The sequence below is a fragment of the Dipteris shenzhenensis genome, chromosome 31 (genome assembly GCF_047967505.1).
Source record: "Dipteris shenzhenensis isolate YYH24624 ecotype China chromosome 31, Dip_SZ_1.0, whole genome shotgun sequence".
Lineage (NCBI taxonomy): Eukaryota > Viridiplantae > Streptophyta > Polypodiopsida > Gleicheniales > Dipteridaceae > Dipteris > Dipteris shenzhenensis.
In genome coordinates this window covers 4,786,515-4,801,960 of record NC_141626.1, presented here as the reverse complement: position 1 = coordinate 4,801,960, position 15,446 = coordinate 4,786,515, and the positions used below count along the sequence as shown (strand labels likewise).

At 40.9% G+C, this 15,446-nt stretch overlaps 1 protein-coding gene across 2 annotated transcripts in view; it reads right to left on the bottom strand.

Moving 5' to 3' along the window:
- Positions 1–15,446, bottom strand: part of LOC147880933 (ARM repeat superfamily protein) — a 154,113-nt gene that overhangs the window by 29,737 nt on the left and 108,930 nt on the right. For both annotated transcript variants that reach the window (XM_087402210.1, XM_087402209.1), the window contains one exon: positions 10,013–10,232. In XM_087402210.1, coding sequence (XP_087258336.1) covers positions 10,013–10,232 — 220 coding nt within the window. The remainder of the gene's footprint in view (positions 1–10,012; positions 10,233–15,446) is intronic.

Genomic DNA, 15,446 nt, shown 5'->3' with positions numbered 1-15,446 from the left:
TAAAAATTGAATTAACATAAGACCACCCAGATTCAACCTGTAAGCAATGGATTACACATTCAGCTCGAGGCAACAATCTAGACAATCGCTTATACAAGTGCAAGACTTTCTTTAGCTAGCACAAGTCCTAAAACCACTAACCTCACACCAAGGGAGCCTTGCTATTGGTATGCATGTGATGACTTGTTTTGCTGCCCTGTGTATCTTGGTGGATTACTTAGTTCCGTCGCAATATGATTTAGACAGAGTACGGATGTTGTTTGCATAGTGACCAAGGAACAAGAGTGTTTCAGGAACTTCCGATGCCAGAATGGGAACGTTTCAACAAGGGGAACAGGGGAACGGCAATAGAAACACTACATCATATGACATGTCAAATCACATGGAAATATACCAAATATGAAAAGAAAACCACTTTTAGCAGCTCTAAACTTTCCAGTTCAGCTTTGGGAACACCAAGTTTAGGTCCAAATGCCAAATTTAGATCTCGAATGCTAGATTTAGGTCTAGGATGCCAAATTTAGGTCGGGAACGCGTTCTCAAACACCATCCCCTAGTCACTCCCTGTCTCGGAACGTTTGAGGAGCCCTCATGTCAGCCCTTTGTTTGGAATGACGTTCTAGCATTCCGGATGTCAGATTGCCATTCCGTAGTTACTATGGTTGTTGGTTTGATGTAAGCTGGGTGTGTAAAGTGTTGTCGGTTTGATTTTATATATGAAACCATGATGTGCTTTATATTGTGTTTGCAGATTACACAGTCAAACTAATCTTCAAAGATAACGGTCTCACAACGCCTTGATGAAGGGTACAAGGGGACTAGGGATTCATCAGATTTCCTTATGTATCGAATTGTCTAAAGGCTGTTAATTACCTAGGGGCATGGCACTTAATTACTAATGCCTTTCGAGGGGCATGAGAAGAAGAAGAAGAAGAAGAATGTATTACCGTCCTCTGGGGGCCAAAATACCGACCCATGGGACCCATAAAAGTCACGATACAAGTGTCTCCTTCCTTTTATGGAAGGGGGGGAGAACAATTATTTTGAAATACATTGAGTAATACAACATTCATGATATTTAAGAACCTTGGCAATATAGTTACCCAGAGTGGCTATACGGCTATGTGAGAGCAAGCTTGCTAGGGTGTCGTGTTCCTCTGTAATATTGTTAAAGTCCCTCCTTATGCAGGCATACCGTGTGCATGTAAGGAGGACATGTGCTTCGGTCTCTACTTGTTCTTGGTCACACAGCTTGCAAAATCTTTGTTCCCTTGAGACATCTCCCCAAGCACCTTTCTCTATCTCCAGAGTGTGTGATCGGGTGCGGATGAGTGCAATGCTTCTCCTTGCATTTGCAAGTATGGGCATAGTTATGTATTTTTGTTCATTTTCTTCCTCCTTGGAGTAGGTGTCCCAATAAATGGGATTGACATGCGTACAATAGTACTCATACTTAGCCCTTTTTTCAGCTGATTGCCATTTTTGCTGCAATATTCCCAACAAAGCTTTATGAAATGCCTTCTCATCCATCTCCCCGGATGACATCTCCAGGTAGGATGTTACTCTCCATCTTTGGAACCATCTCTGAATGTCTTGCCACCAACCAGATGATAGCGTCTTGCTTTTGTTTGTCTTTTGAGGCCTTTTACTTGCTTCCCATGCTTTCATTGGTAATCTCTGCGACCACATGGACTTGACCTTCTTTATGTATTTGAAAACCCTTCGTAGTGCTCTCAGTTCAATGGGCCTTGTACCAGTCTCAATAAGCATGATTGAGTATGGTGTAGTAATTTTAACTCCCAGATGCCGTCTTAGAAATGATTTCTGTATTTTTTCAATATCATTCCATTTTGATGCTGAGATGGTACCTCCCCATAGTTCTACTGCATATAGGACTGTTTGCACCACATAAGCATCAAATAAAATCTGCTCCATCTCTTAGTGTCACTATTTCTGCAATCATTTTCAAAATGATAATATTATCCCCACCCGGTATCAATCCTTCTGTGGACACAATCATTCCATCTATGATTTGCCGGCACATCTATTCCCAGGTATTTGAATGTGTTTACTCTCTCGATTTCCTGCTCATTGTACATAATACTTGGGGTGTTTGCAGGCTGCTTTGTTTTTACTATCATCATTTTAGTTTTGGTGACATTTACCATGAGGCCGCTCTCTGCACAAAACTTGTGTAGAATGTGCATCATCCGCTGCATATTTTCTGCTGTGTATGAGAAAAAGACAACATCATCTGCATATAACAACAGTAGTACGGTGCATGCACAGATTTGGGGGCTCTCTAGTTGCTGCCCTTGCATCATTTCTTTGACCAACTCCTCCAATCTGTCAATACATAGTCCAAATAATGTTGGTGACAGAGGGCAACCCTGTTTAACCCCCATATTACTATGGAATGTAGTTGACAATCCGTTTCTACCTTTGAGTTGGCAAGTTACTCTCTCATATAATCTGAAGACTGCTATTTTCAAGTGATTTGGCACTCTTAAGTAGCCCATTCTTTCCCACAAATTGTTTCTAGGCACTCTGTCAAATGCCTTCTTAAAATCTATGAAGCAGCAATAGAGAGGCTTTCCTTGTAGCCGGCTCTCTTCCATTAGAACCCGTAATGTGACCAAGTGATCCACAGTGCTATGGTTTCTTCGAAAACCAGCTTGTCCAATGGCCCTCTTTCCATTCAGTTCTGCCCATAGACTAAGTTCTGTCTCAACGATTGTGCTAAAGAGCTTGGCCATGGTGGATCCCACCATAATGGTTCTATAGTTGGAAAGCTGGTTACGATCCCCACCTTTATATATTGGTTTCACCCAATTTTCTTGCCACTCTGGAAGGAAACCATTAGCAATTGCATCATTAAGCAAAGAAACTAGGCAAATTCGTGTGTAGTCACCTGCCCATTTTAGTAGCTCAGCCTTTATATGCAATGTGTCATCTGCTTTTCCATTGGCCATTTTCTTCAGGCCCTCATTCACATCGTCCACAGAGAAAATATGTGGGCCATTGTAGTGAGCTATGTCTGTGGACATAGGTAAGGCATGTGGGTGGGTGTAGAGTTGCTTGGCATATTGGAGCATTTCTTCATCTGTGAAATCTCCCATGATTTCTTTTGATCTCCCTTTAGTTTGCCTCCACGTTCCTCTGGGGTTCTTAGCAAACTCAATGGCATCTTTCCACTCTTTGTCTAGCTGATATTTCCCCTTTTTTCTCCGAGTGAGTGCATGGAAGTGTTTTTCAGCCTCTTTACGTTGCATGTCATTTGGCATCTGTTTAATTTTCAGCCTGGCTTTTATGCATTCATCATCAAACCATTTGTTTTGTGGTAAGCCCTTCGTGCATACTCTCTTGATCTTTTTTTGACCCATGACTGTATGTGCAGCTGAGAGTAAAGTCTCTTTCATCTCGCTCCAGTTCAGCCTGCAAACCTCCTTAATAAGAGCATCGGTAGTGTCCGCATACTTCTCCCTCTTGTCTATGTCCATACGAAAAGACCAATTCTTTGCTGCATGGACTGGAGTTTCTGCCAAATGGGGTATGTGCATTTTGAGATAAAGGGGAGTATGATCTGATTCTGGATACTTTGGGCCAATTATATAATCATGTACCAAATTTACTGCATCAAGTGAAATCAAAGCATAGTCTACCACACTTGATCCTCCACTAGCTGGAAAGCATGTGGGAACTCTTGTATGTGGAAAGAGGTCTGATCCATTCAGCACAATTATATGAAGCCCATTCACTAGGCTTGTCAATGCCTCTCCATGTGCATTTACTTCCTTGTCCTCCGAGTGTCTGTGCCACTTGGGGTCTATCTCAATTTCTTTGTCTTTGTCATATTCATGCCCTGTAAGTGACTGAAACTGGGTGTCCCCAATGCGTGCATTCATGTCTCCTAGAATCAATACTCTCCCCTTGGCATTGAATTCCACCAAATCTGAGCACAAGTCTCCGTATGGATCTAATGCATCTCTATCATAGCGTTGATAGTACGTCGACCCTAAGTGCGGTATGTAGCACCCAACTATGTAAAGTGGTAGGGGCTCTGCTTTCACCATGATCCAGATGAACTGTTTATGAGGGTCATCTTTGCATATGCTTATATTATCTCGTAAGTGTTCTTTGTATAGGCATGCAACTCCTCCTTGCCCTCTTGTACTAGTGTGTGTTTGGCATATTGAATGTGTTACGTATCCATTGATTGGAGGTAGTTTGTGCGTATCCCTCTCCCATGTCTCTACAAGAAAGACTACATCTGCATCCTCAAGCACATCATTAAGGCCTGCCCCCTTCTGCCAGGGGAAACCTCTGCAATTCCAAAACATTACTTTGATTTCCTTCTCGGTCCCATGAGCCGCGTATCCCTAGAGGGTGGTGTCCTCTTTTGCCTCTTGTCTCTTCTTGCGTGCTTCGTAGGATTGGCGTCTTTCGGCTTGTTGCTTGGGCGTTCTATCTTCAGTGATGAAGTAAGAGGTTCCTCGTAGGTATATCATGCTGTTATCTAATATAATTGTTCTTTTCCTTGCATCCATCATCGTGCATACAATTGCCCGGTGGTAGTCTCTCTCTTCCTTTTTCTTGCCGACCCTGTGTGCTCCAAAAACAGTCACATCCTGCATAGCAAAATGCTCCTGAAAGAAATCTGTAATTTCCTTGGCTAGTGACAGGGGTGTTTCTGCATCCTTTTCTGTCATACCTCGTATGACTATATTTTGTGCTCTTTTCTCCCTTTCAATGCATTCTTTTGCATCTATCCCTTGCTCAATATGCACCTCTTTGTTACTAATTTCCTGATTGCTTCCATGCCTCTCTGTATTTGCACCCTTGGCTATCTCAGCCCAAGTAACAGAATGCATCCCTTGCTGTTGTATGGTCTTATTTTCTTCCAAGTCATGTACTCTCTGTTGCAGGTTACCAATCATCTCAGCTTGCATGCTCACAACTTGATCTAATTGAGCATTTTTATGCTCTAGATCTCGGCATTTTAGTGCTAGACTCCTTAACTCTTGTTGCTGTTGCATCATTGCTGCCTGAATGGATGCTAGAAAATTCCAAAAGTTTCCTTGTGATGCCATAAAAGGCGTTGCATTTCCATCTAAAGTGGTAAGTGCCAATTCTTCCAAAGGAGGTGGCAACATTGATGATTTTTGAGGAGTTTCTTTTACTTCTTTTGATGCTTTCTGCACCTCAGTTTGTTGACGTACCATCGTTGCTTCAGTTCCTGCTCTTGGCATTAACTTGATTGGTGTAGAGTGTGAGGAGAGCCCACTTCTAAGCTCTCTCCTATTGAGCTTTGCTTCAGCCAGGTCTGATCGTGTCAACCAATGATTTATGCTCTCATATAAACCGGGTGATGTAGTCTGTTGAACAGCAGCAGAAGAAAGCCCTTCGTCAAGTCTCACCAAAGCTCCGATGGTGCCTTTGGTAGATATGTCTCGAACAGGAGAGCAAAGAGATCGCGCGATGAACGACAGAAAAAAGCAGCAACAGTTATTGCAACTCGGCTGAAGAGTACCCTATGGGGAGAACCATAAGGAAAGGACACTTGGTAAGATGCTAAGTCTAGGAAGGACCTCTAGGGTCAAAGGCGAAAACATGAATGATGGTAAGGATCACGGTAAAAATATGTGAGCCACGTATGTAGAGGTGATTACTGCTTGCAGTGTGTTATCTTGGCTGGGTGGTGATTTGCCCTTGTGATTAACCGCTTGGCATAAGTATCCATTGCATGAATGGATTTTGTTCGTCAAAATTTGGTTATCATAGTGTCAGAGTGGACATTTGCACTACCAAGAAAGCTTTGGGCGACAGAAGAACACACTACAACTATGTAAGGACTTGTAGATGGTCGACAACATTGGAATGTCCAAACGAAAGCATCAGCCTCAGCTTGCGTAAAATAGAGGTTGGACAACAATGTGTACACTAAAGATCCTATCTTTGCCTAGGATGATGCGAGCTGGAGGGTTTAGGTCGCTGCTGAAATTTGGATCTATAGAGAGGCACCATGCAAATGGTTGTTTTGTGAGGTGCTTGGCGGTGTGGGTTTGTGGTCTAGCGGTGATGCTAGCCTACTCTGATGGACTCTCAACAATAGCTTGAGAAGTGTCTTGAAGTGTAGTTTGTTCGTGATCATTACGCCTGGGTTCAATATAGTACAATCGGTGCCTATTATTTTGGCATCTACTTACCAATCCTTCAATATATGCAAATGGCTGTACTGTGAGGTGCTTGGCGGTGTGGGTCTGTAGTCTAGCGATGGTGCTAGACTCACTCCGATGGACTCTCAACAATAGCTTGAGAAGTGTCTTGAAGATAGTTTGTTCGTGATCCAATGCGTTTGGGTTCAATATAGCACGATCGGTGCCTATGATTTTGGCATCTACTTGCCAATCCTTAAAGAAAGCCTTGGATATGGCAACCAGGATTTACATTCAATTAGTTTCTCAACAGATATCATGCATACATGGGCATTGAAGCTATGATGATACACAAATAGATTGTGGGTTTAGTGGCAATGGCCTGGCTTGAGTGGCGAGCCTGTTTGAGCGTCTATGCTGAGAACCGCAGTGTGGCACGAATCCTCCCACTAATCCTCTCTATGGTGCTGAATTACAACACCTTGCGGGTCTTTGCAAATTTCTAAGCAAACAATAACAGCATCGTTGGCCTCACTTTAGTATTTTGCAACATCTTTAGGCAATTAAGGGTGATCTGGGGCATGATTTGAACCAATGTCGATCTGCAGTTCTATTCGTTACACATAGAGCTTAAAATGGTGGCAGTCTTTAATTGTTTCCGTTCACTTATGTTCATAGAGGAATACACGCGTGCAGAAATTTACTTTAACTTTAACGCTGAAAAGAGAAGCTTCTGCAAGCCATATCCACAAATCATGGAGAGTATACGAGTGATATACGTGAAGAAGATGGGACCAAGGAGCTTTCTTTCTCTTTGTTGCAGTTAACTTTGAAGTTAATTGTGCGTTGGCTTTGCAGTTTGTCTTATTTGCAATGACTTTCCTAGTGTAAGAAAAGGTATAAATCTTTTATACATAGAGGGCTTTCAATTTTCTTTACTTTTTTAAGCCTATAAACATAGAAAGAAAAGGTATAAATCTTTTTTAAGCCACTAGAAAGGTTCAGCCCATAGTGCCTGACAGATCCATACAAAACTATGCAATTGACAACCAAGCTTCAACTAGGCAGCTGACTTTTCAAAGCAGAACACATAGATGTTGTGAAAGACACAGTCAGGGCTAGAAAATGCTGCAATCACAATCCTGAGCAAGGACAGATGACCTAGTTAGGAAAAGCAAATCAGCAGATGCTCAGCACCACCCACATCAGTTCAGCACGGAGATGCAGCAGAAAAGCAGCGAGAGTATGTGTACAGAGTTGGAACTTCTCAGCTTGCTGAAGGACAATTCTAAATAAGTTATATACCTTTGTTAGACTAGAATAAGTCCAATCATACAAATTTAGAATTTTTTGTTGTTCTAAAGATCAAAAATGTACAAAGAAAATTAAAGAGAAAATGAAAGAGAAGAAAAAAGAGGTAAACAAAAACTTTTATGAAAAGCAAAAGGAAGACATACTTAGCAAGCAAAGCAACACTTATGTCGTCATCAGTGCCCAAGCATAAGCAGCTATACTGGGTTTCTAAAGACCCGCGGAGTCTCTTGGGCAAACCCAGTGCTTGCTAAAATACGTCAAATAAACAAAAGAGAATGAAAACAAGAAATAAAGAAGAAACGAAGCAGGTGACTTAAGCAAAAATAAACAAGCAAGTCAAGAAACAAAAACTTCCAAAAAGCTAGAATCTCTCTCTCTCTCTCTCTCTCTCTTATTTAAAACATAAAAAGTTAAAAGGCACTTTACACTTATGTCTCGTTTCTGCAAAGAGGCAAAAATACATTTCTAACTTAGAAAGCACAAGTATACTCAAACAAACTCTCTTTTGAAACTAAAAGAAAAACGGGCTATTCAGCTCCCCGCTTTTTGTTTTCAGCTTAAGTTCAATCATTCTAAACAAACCTAAGGCCGAAACACCATAGATAAAAGACTTCATATCTAAGAATGTGCGAACTTTTTTCATTATTTTCCTTGGATTATACCTCTTGTGTAATAGTAAAGTGATCAAATTACTACAATGAGTGATAAAAGACTCCTTAGTTGTACAAAGGCGGGAAAAACTATGGAATTGGCAAGAAATGACTCCATATTTTGCCAAATCAGAAATGTTTGAGTCAATGTGGCATTTTTATAATGTGTAAACCACTATATTCAGGTTGTTCACGTTTATCGTATATATCAACCTCTAATCCTATGGTAGATTGAGAAAGTCTAAGATCTAAGAAAACACAAGAATCCCCTTTTGAAGTGCAGTTCAGTTCACAAGAGTCACGAGGATAGATTCCTTCTCCAAAAGCTCTAGCGTCTCTGTACATAAAGTCTTGAAAGTTAGGAACATCTGGTACAAATAAATCATCTATAAAACGCCTAACTTGACTAAGCTTATGTAAAATGATAGGGCAGGTATTGATAGAAATAAGACGTTGCATAAACTCAAATTCATAAGTGAAGATAAAAGTTTGCTAAAAAGACGGCACAATTAGTGCCCATGGGGATTCCTATAACTTGTTGAAACAAAGAATCACCTATTGTGATGTAAAGATTATCTAAAAGAAAATCTATCCAAGAGCAAACATCTTCTACACTTACTACCTTTGTGTATCTTTTCTTTTTAGAACCTATGTCATAATCTTTATTTTTTAGCCACAAAAAGTCAAAGCATAAGGCTGTTTTCTCAACTTTTAGCACTTTGCATCTATCTTTGTCAAATCTCAGCTTGAAAACTTCAGCCACTAGCTTTTTAATTCTAAACTTCAGGTCTTCCAGCTCAATCTTTGTGTAAAGCGTCGTAAAATCATAGGTTTGAAGGAGAATAGGAGACTCTTTTTCCTGAATGCTTCAAGAGGAATTAAAAAATTTTACAACAGGAATCACTCCTACAGAGTCATTTAAAATCCAGCTTGAGTTCGAGGGGACATCTGCCTCTTTTAATAAGTCCCTCCAAAGTTCATGGACACTAGGCAACATGGCTTTGAAGCAGTAGCTTAGCCATTTAGAGATATTCGTCAAAGTAGTCTCACAAGCAGCTGCAATAAATCTTGGCTTTTTTGGAGTTTTGTGAAACTTCCAAGCAGCACAAAGAAAAGGTATGCTTGGATTGCAAACAAACCCAGAAGACTTGCAAAAACTCTGATGTTTCGAGATCAAATCCTTTTGAGAAACTAAGGCGGGGGCGTTAAGTTTTGGCAGACGAGTTCACTTCTCTCAAAAGACATTCTAAGTAAAACTTTTTGCAAATAAAAACAAAGTTATTGGAACATTTGTCCACATAAGAAATGACAAAATTCCTATGGAATTTTCGAAAAGTTTTCTTATGTGCTTGCCTGTCCAGTATGTCATACGTGAAATAGTTCTTTGCGGACTCTTAAAATCATTCCTGGGTTTTTTTAGTTAGTTTTCAAGATTTAATATACAATCCAGGTTCTGGAAATCGTAAGATCGAATCTAGATTTTAAATTATGACATTTTAAACACATTCCCGGTTCTAGTATAGAAAGCGTTTCTAGGGGAGTAAACTTCTCAATGTGAATGATGATTGATTATGGAACACTAACTGTGAACAGTAATAAATTAACTGACAAAATATTGAAAGTAGATCAACAAATTTGTAAAGTCGAGAAGAGCTAAGCCTTCTTTTGGAGACAATTCTCAAATTTAGCAAAGCATAATAATTTTGCAAAAGTGAACTATCTACCAATCCTCTAGATAGGAACTGTGTGTCTACCCTTATACTGAGTAATCAGTCCCTATATAACTGGGAACTTCAACAGCTAGGAAAAGTTTACAAGAAAACAAATGCAACCATGAACAATATTTTTAAGCACAAATTGTAGACTTTCATACTAAACCCAGCAAATGCCCACCTCTGGTTAGGATTGTCAAAGTAATCCAAATTCCTTTGTATTTGTAGGTGTAAGGATCTGCTGGTGTTGGCAGGCCCATCACTCGAGTGCCATACGCAACAGCTAGTTTACTCACTTCACGGAAAAGAAGAATTCCATTTGGCGATGATGAATCAAAGGTCAGGCGCTGACTTTTATTATAGACAAATTCTGCCATGAACTTCAACAGTGGTGTGGTGACCTGCCAGAAAACAGAAGCGTTACGCTGATATACATATGATTCTGTTAAGTGTCCAAATTCAGCTAATACTTTAAACAAATGCCAAAATGACCCACAAAGTTGCTGCCTCCTCCTTGCTATTCAGAAACATCAGCCTACTAGGATGAAAGCGAGGGATATTTTCTTGCCAAACGTTTTGCTTTCAAGTTCCACAATTCATAAATCATTTGGTTTCGCCCTTCCCCGCATAAATCTAGACAAAATGACCATTTCTCAGGCGTGCAAAATCTGTGGGCCAACTTTCTGGAATAGAAGCTTAGGGGAAATGGCATATCCAACTAAATGCTTGCCAGACTTCATTCAAGAATCCGGTTTCACCAACTAGTTAACTTGAGTACTTGTCTCCAGATCTGCTCTTCCCAAGGCCACAACTAAGCTACAGGCCAACTTCCCCAACCAGAGATTCAGCAGGAAAATGCCAACTTCCTCAACCAGAGATTCAGCGGGAAAACGTCTTATGATCTCAAATACCTTGGCTTTGCCCAAGACCAAAACTAAGCTATGGGCCACAACTTACCCAAACAGGGGAAAATATACACTCTATTGTCATGCTTGATGGGCATTGATGGAAGAAATAATGCTTATATACTTTTAAGCGTTGCCCGAATGTTGTACGAAACACATTCTGAGCTAGAGATTGGTTTCACTCTTCCAAGACAGAAGTCCCAAGAACAGAGGTCCGGGGGAGGGGTATATACCACGACCCTTGGCCAGTTTCCCAGCATCCGCATACAACCCTACTAGCTAAACTAGTTCCTTTGCGGACACACAGAGCAGTCACATCCACTGGACATAATCCCATCAACTACAGTGTGCAATAGGGGGGTGATATCACATGGAGGGGAAGATCATGCTACCCCCGAAACCCTGTTTGTGCCTACTTCACAGCTGAGAGGTTGCCAAGAACTTTTCTGGAATGTGCAACATACTGACTGATGCCGGACAGAACTTGCACAGCCTCTCAGGATACGACTCTACAGTCATCTTCCTCCCATAGACGGGACATATAAACACGGCATTTTGAAGATTAACACGTGTGCATATCAGTGCATGTGTGAGTGGTAGTGATGGGGGGAGGGAGAGAGTTGAGACAAACACACACTCACACAACAAAAACAAACAAGCATAAAGAAAAGTTTCTTGGCATATACAGAAAATCAAAGCACGTCATGAACGAAAGACGCCATATAGAGGTACTAGAAGTGCCTAGTATACCTCTGTATATGTAGTGTGAATGTAGTGTAAACTCAAAATAGCACATTTGAATCGGTCAATAGATGGAGCAAGCTAAGGATTTGGACCATGCATCATGTATATCTCACGTCTCTGGGCCTTTCATCTGATCTACATGAGTGATCTAAGCTACACATGAGCACAACTCAGGTCCCATTGAGAATCATGGTGTCTTTGTAGCATGTCTAAAATTTGTCCCCGTCGCCGCCTACACTGCTCAGTGGGATGTACCCACAAGCCTTGTGAGGTAGCCTTACACTCTGGTGTGGTGAGGACACTGCCTCTAACAAAGCTTGGTCGTTGACCCTGTCAATATCTTCCTACTAATCTGGCAGCTACAAGGACAGGGGTCGAAGTCCTATGTCTTTTGATGACCACTCAGCATGGGCTCTTCCCTTGCAAAGAAGAAGTTAATGATCACCTACTGTCGAGCAAGTCAAGCAGCCCGATGTGCTACTGGTCACATGTATGTCTTGCGCCCCACAACCTCAGCCACAACGAGTTGAGTACATGGTTGATTCAAGTAATCAATGATTCTACCAACCTAAACAAGCTCTTTCAAGGAATCAATATGCCCAAAATTCAAGGAGTTTGAGGCCATTAGGAATGCAAAAAAGGAAGGAAGGAATGCCTACGTGAAGGATGTAAAGCTTTCATTACAGGAAAGAGCAAAGGGGAAGAGAGGCATATATAGGGATTCGAGACCCTCAAGATGAAAGTATGGAATGTGGGAGGCTGGACTATGGACAAAGTCATAGCATTGGAAGATGAAATGTCAGCAGAGACAGATATACTCAATAGTTTGGAATCATGGGTACATGAAGGGAATGAATCACTGCCCGGAAATTAAGGGGTTCTCGAAAACTTCAATATGGAACACAAAAACACAAATGGGAGGGAGAGGATTTGGTGGGATAGTATGCTACATCAGAATGGCACTTGAAAAAACAACAAAAACCATAAAAGAAGACTCACATAAGCAATATATGTGGTTGGAAATAGCAGCAAAAGAGGTGAATGTCAGGCTGGCATCATGTTACTTTGCACAACTGCAATCACCAATCTACATACTTTTTTTTTTTTTTTTTTTTTTTTTTTGGGGTAAATCCATGATCATATTATCAGCAAAATTTACATGAGGGTCTCAAAAAAGCAGAGAGCCTCAACAGGAAATAGTTTTTCTTTGCTTTTGATTTCACCAATCTACATACACAATAGTCACCTATCTCGAGAAGATACATTTATAGATTTGAGGGATGACATAGCCAAGTTTTCTAAAGAGCATGCAATTATCTTGGTAGGAGCGAGATGGGTTCAATGCAAGATATTTATCACAATGGAGGAGAGAGACCCCATATGGATGGAAGAAATAGAAGAGGATGATGATAGAATATAGCAAGAGCTGGAACATCAAGGGATGCTGGGGAAATCACCCAAATGTGAAAGCTTCTCACCCTATGTGGATGCTTTGGATTGCAAATTTGCAATGTCACTTCACATTTCAAGGAAACGAGGGGATACACATGCGAAACTCGTCAAGGTAATTGAGTATATGATCATGAACCCACATGCAAGGCACATACTCGAGTATCTCAAAATTGAAAAGGAAACTCTCAAGTCCGACCATAGAGCAATGTCTCTAGGCATCATAGGGACAAAGAATGCTGTAAAAAAACAGAGAATTACTGCACAACCAAGGCTGAGAATGGATTACAAAAAAGCCCACATTTATGAGAATGAAATAGAGGCAGCACTATCACAAGGCAAATGTCATCTACCTGCCATGAGATAAACAAATACATAACACATTTGTAACCCAAAATTGCAGAAATGTAAAAATGCAAATAGGGCCTGGAAAACAGCAGAGACAGCCGAGACAGAGGACAAAGCCCGAGCATACAGACTGATGGTGAGGAACAAAAAGAGAGTATTTCTTAAAAACAAGCAGCTTGAAAGTTTCAAGGAGCTAAACGAAGTTTTTCAGAAATTGCACAGAAATAAACTTCAAGAGAGGATAGCAACATGGGAAGAAATGATACAGTTCATCAAGGACCTCTATGAACGGGAGGGGAAGAGAAAGTAAATCATGACTTCTCCATCAAAGCAGCAAACAACATCATAACAGAGGAAGACGTATGGAAAGATCTAAAAATCTTGCAAATGGAAAAGCTCCAGACACACAAGGGCTAGTACTGGAGATGATCACATGGGGGGAGAGATGACAAAGAAAATACTCACCAGGCTTATGAATACGGCCATAGAGGAAGGGTTTCCCACGCAGAATGGCAACTCAGCAGAATTGTACCGATCCACTAGGGAGGAGACAGTAAGACAGCAAAGAACAACTGAACAATCATGGTGAGCAACCTAATGACTAAGCTAAATGGCACTATTCTTGAGCAAAAAATCAGTAAATGAGTGGAAACACAGGGGGTGAGGGCACCCTCCCAGGCAGGGTTTCACCCCAAACACTCGACAGTAGACCAGCATAAAAAGAAGCTGTATTTTGTTGCTTTGTAGATTTCAAGAAAGCCTTTGACATGGTCCCTCATGAATTCTGAAAGGGAAAGAGAAGGTAAATGAATATGGGGAAAGATGATGAGTGAGAGAAAAGAGGTGAAAGAGGGGATGGGCCAATAAATATGAGCGAGGATATGGCCATTTTGGCAAGAGACCCTCATTTAAATAATATTTAATAAAGGTGGTGTCATATAAGCTAAAAGACAAGATAATTCACTACCCCTTATGTAAGGTTAAAAACTTAATCTGCTGAGAGTGAAAAGGTCACTCACAAGGAGACAAAAACCTAAACTTAAAACTCTAAACTACGACTAATCCTAACACTAGGCACCTATTAAAGTGGTCAACATGATGAGAAAGAATTAGCAGGCAAGCTAGCACAACCACTTGTGGATGGGTCATCCTCCAAAAGGAAAGTTGTCAAAAGCAACGACATAGAGGTCAAACAGAACTGCCCCCTCTTGCCAACCCATTTAGATGCATTGGGGCACTTCTGCAAACACTCAAGGATGCAAGTCAACAAAACCAAGACAAAAGTCATAGTCATTGGGACTCGCAACGAACAGATTGATTTCACTTTCAGAGGAAACCTTTGGAATTAGTCAATTCATATGAATATCTAGGGCTGGAAGTTACCAACAACTATAAGTGGAATGCATGTGTAGAAAAAGGAATACTGGAGGGTTCGAAAGCCTTGTACAGCTTCCAAAACAAATGCGGGAAGCCACACATTTGAAATGGAGAAATGAAAAAGTTTCTATACACTAGGCTTGTACAAAACGTAATCCTGTATGGATGTCTAGCATGGGCTCCTAGGCTCTAAGGGCCTACTGAAAAGAATAAAAACTTTACATAAGAGCTTTCTCATAGGGGAATTGGGAGTTAAGTTAAAGACATCCCACCCCATCCTACTGGCTGAAATGGGTATGATGCCTCTCGAAGGGGAGGCATTATGCCAATTCATGTCAGCTCAACAAAGTTTAGAAGATGGATGCAAACAGGAAACCTCACAAGGCATTGCAAGCTATACAAAAATCACTAGTGGCACCAAGATGTGATGGAATTATGGGGTATAACAGCTGCTAATATACTAGAGGATGCACGTGTGATCAAGGAGTTAGTGGCATGGAAGATGCTACAAAATTATAGCAAGACCCAAGGTAAAAATGCAATTTCTTCAAACAAGAAATTAATCCAATGGACAGCTATAGGATGCAAAATAACCTCATGAAAGAATTATCAATGTTTAAAAGGCAAACTAAGAACCAGCTCACATGATCTAGAGGTGGAGAAGGGAAGATAGGCAAGACCTAGTGTCCCAAGGGAAGAAAGATTATGCCAAATCTGCCCCACAAGGGAGGTGGAAAATGAGCAGCACATACTCTTAAGATGCCAGGCCTATGCATACATCAGAGAAAGAAG